At 38.0% G+C, this 4,031-nt stretch overlaps 1 protein-coding gene across 1 annotated transcript; it reads left to right on the top strand.

Annotated features, from left to right (window-relative positions):
• Positions 1 to 1,059: 1,059 nt before the first annotated feature.
• On the top strand, positions 1,060 to 1,488 carry LOC110943063 (uncharacterized mitochondrial protein AtMg00810-like). Its single transcript, XM_022184820.1, has one exon. The coding sequence runs from the start codon at positions 1,060 to 1,062 to the stop codon at positions 1,486 to 1,488; it is 429 nt and encodes a 142-aa protein (XP_022040512.1).
• Positions 1,489 to 4,031: the final 2,543 nt, after the last annotated feature.

Raw genomic sequence — 4,031 nt, 5'->3', positions numbered from 1 at the left:
GGTTTGCTTTGCTTGTCTAGAATATTTGGATACTGTTTTTGATGATTTAATTACGTAGGATATGAACAATTATCTAGTACTTTCACAATTTGTTTGTATTTTATTTGTTATCAAGATGGGAAATGCATATTACATTGTGTGAACATGTACATTATATATTTGATAACATGCCACATGACTATGTGTTAGATAATCATGTATTATATCTCTTGTATGTATTTATCTATATTCTTAGGGTGCTTAGTGTAAATTGTATGTCTATATATTGTTCCATGTAAATGTTTCTATTCAATGAAAATTAACCTTTGAGATTATCACATGGTATCAGCCGCTCTCTAGTTTGTGGTTGAGTTTCCCTTCTTTACTTCCACCCATCCGATCACTTCCTCTCTTCTTCATCTGCCTCTTTTTCCATCCATCTTCTCAGTCTTTTCTCTTGTCCTCCATGGCCTCCCCTTCCAATACTCCTAATTCTGCTACTCCTGCATCCCTCATGGCGGGCTTAGCCCCCATGATTACCATCAAATTATGCTCAACAAATTTTATCAGCTGGCAAACTCAAATGATGCCTATTATTACTTATCAAGGATTACTTCCTCATATCGATGGTTCCCTTTCTCCACCGCTCGAAATGGATATATCATACTAAATATCGTTCTGATGGGACTATAGAGAGATACAAAGCTCGTTTAGTTGCCCAGGGATTCAGTCAAATTCCCGGCCTTGACTACTCTCATACCTTTAGCCCTGTAGTTAAGGCCACCCCTGTGCGCACCGTTCTGGCACTAAGTATCATACATAAGTGGAATCTTCATCAATTAGATGTCAATAATGCTTTTCTGCATGGACATCTAAACGAAAGCGTTTTCATGGAACAACCAAAGGGCTTCATTGATCCTAACTTTCCCACTCATGTTTGCAAATTAAACAAAGCGATTTATGGCTTGAAACAAGCTCCCAGGGCTTGGTTTCATCGTCTAAGCATGTTTCTTATCAATAATGGTTTCTCTTGTAGCCGTGCTGATCCTTCCCTGATTGTCTAAACGGGACTCATGCATAATGTATTTACTTGTATACGTTGATGATCTTATCCTCACAGGCAACCATCAACCTACCATTCTGTCATTTATCTTGAGTCTTCATAATGAATTCGCCATCAAAGATCTTGGGAAACTCAACTACTTTCTAGGGTTGGAGGTTACCTACACTAAAGATGGTCTCTTTTTAAATCAGTCTAAATACGCTTTGGATATTCTAACACGTGCAAAGATGTTGGATGCAAAACCTGCTCCTACACCTTTAAGCACAAATGTTTCTTTTGTTTCTACAGGTGACGTGTTTCCAGATGTTACGCTTTATAGGTCTATTGTAGGTGCTCTCCAATATCTGACGATCACGAGGCATGATATTGCTTATGCTGTAAATCAAGTTAGTCAGTTCCTTCATGCTCCCACCACAGATCACTTTCAGGAAGTCAAAAGAATCTAACGTTACCTCAAAGGTACTTCTGCCTTTGGGATAAATTACACTCGACCCACTTCTACATCGCTGATTGGATACTCTGATGCTGATTGGGCTCGTTGTTTAGAGACTCGTCGTTCTACTTATGGATATTCAATTTTTTGGGGGGAAATCTGATCTCTTGGAGTGCTAAAAAGCAACCCACTGTTGCCAGATCCAGCTGTGAATCTGAATATCGAGCTATGGTCAATACTGCAGCAGAAATTGTGTGGATAACTCATCTTCTTCAAGAACTTCATGCGCTTCCTCCTGATCGACCAACCATTCTTTGTGACAATCAAAGTGCTATTTTTCTAACTCAAAATCCAGTTGCTCATAAAAGATCTAAACATATAGATCTTGATTACCATTTCTTACGTGAGTTAGTGACAGGAGGCAAATTAGCTACTAAATTTGTTCCAACCAAGCTTCAGGTGGCTGACATATTTACCAAAAGTCTTCCAAGTACCCAGTTCAACAATCTTCATCAAATGCTTCATATTGGTCCTCCACCGTTCAGCTTGCAGGGGGATGTTAGATAATCATGTATTATATCTCTTGTATGTATTTATCTATATTCTTAGGGTGCTTAGTGTAAATTGTATGTCTATATATTGTTCCATGTAAATGTTTCTATTTAATGAAAATTAACCTTTGAGATTATCACACTATGTAATTATGGTTTTTGATTTCTATACAAGTCAATTTCGTTAATTTCAATGTAACATTGTAACTCAAGTTTATGTTCGCAACTTTTATTTGATTAGCCCTTATACTTTTATAAATTTTATTTTTCTGTTTCATACCAAATTCTTGTCATGTATGAGAGAATTCCACATGTCAATATGTAAAGATATCTATATAGGTGTGGCCTAGCTTTGTGCCCAGTACAAGGATATTTACATACTTTACATGGGCATGGGCACATGGCCTTGTATAAAAATGATAAAGATTTCTAGAAAGTCATATGACTTGGGTTAGAATCACATAGTTGTATCACTAGTTTTAGTAGGGGTGTAAATAGTTCGGTTTAGTTTTATAGCAAAACTGAAACTGTAATTGAAATGTTCGGTTTTTGGTTATTAAAAATCGTTCGACTTCGATTATTTTGGTTTCGGTTTTTTCGGGTATAGTTGATCGGAGTGTCGCGCTCCGGTCAAAGATAATATTTATATGCCCAAATTACCCTTAACAATGTGTTAGTGGTAGTAAGGGGTCGATCCACGAAGAGTATGTGGTTTGTGTATGGATTTGACTGAATTATAAAGAATTGTCACGATTATGAAGCTTGCTAAAGTGTTTTTGTATTTTTGTTTAGTAAAAAGATGTGAATTTGAACTACTAGAAGTGGATTAATTAATTAACAACTACTAATTAACGATTGCAAGAATTTTGGATACTAGAACAATAATAATAAAAAGGAATCACACCCGGTTTCGGTAATTATTAACCTAGGATTTCTACAAGTTCTAGTTTCAACTCAAATGCATTTGATTAACGGATTTAGTGTACCGTGACTTAGGTGATACTAACTATCAACGCCCCGAAGAACGGACAAAAAGACACTTTGTAATCAACACAAGTAAATCCTAACAATGACAATGTACAATTACATATCACCGTTTCGCAAAGTCATAACTTTTAACATCGCTCGACAATTCACGAATTCGTAACAAATGTAATACTATTGTCAAGAGTTTCAAAAACCAAATACAAATTGTCACTAAGTTAAAACAAGAACAATTCGAAACCCTAGAATTAACAACTACCTACACCGGAGTGAAACCGAGATGATTAGCCGCTCATGGTTGATGCAACTTGATCACCGGATGTTTGGAATACGGATGGAGTCATCTTGAAGCTTGATTGGATGATTGGTGAATGATGAAGGTTGGTGATGAATGATGATGGTGTAAGGATTAGGGTTTGTAGAATGATTGATTGTGTAGATTGTGATGATGATTCTTGATGATCTCCAATGATAGTGATGATAGATGGAATGGTAGGTGGAATAGTTGGTGAATTAGGCTCCAAGATGAAGTTTCAAACTCAATTCTTTGTGTAACTCCCGTTCTTGGTTGGTGAAAACTCCTTTTAACTCGTCCCACGCAACCAAACAACAAAAATTCGCGATGCCCATTTATGAGGACCGTCGCCGACGGACTAAGGAGCCGTCGCCGACGGTGTGTGGAACTCAAAACTTGGCCGACGGCCTAATTTGCTGCTTACGGTGAAATTCAGGCGACGGACATTTACACCAGCCGTTGGCGACGGCCCATATGGGCGTCGGCGACGGTACCCAGAAACCATTCTTTCTGTTTTTCGCACTCCTTGCTCCCGGTTGACCCGTTTCGCTTCCTGGTGGTCCCGTTTTCGCTCCGGTGACTCGTAAAGCTCCCGAAAAGCTCCTTAAACTCCAATAGACCTGCAAAACACATATCTAATCAAGAGTAGGCGATTCGAAACTAAAACTTGTGTAAAAACATCAAATTAAACAATTACAAGCACCGGTTTTCGGCCACGTATCACAT

This window comes from Helianthus annuus, chromosome 5 (genome assembly GCF_002127325.2).
Source record: "Helianthus annuus cultivar XRQ/B chromosome 5, HanXRQr2.0-SUNRISE, whole genome shotgun sequence".
Taxonomy (NCBI): Eukaryota; Viridiplantae; Streptophyta; class Magnoliopsida; order Asterales; family Asteraceae; genus Helianthus; species Helianthus annuus.
The sequence above is the reverse complement of the archived record's forward strand: the minus strand, read 5'-3'. Positions and strand labels throughout refer to the sequence as shown.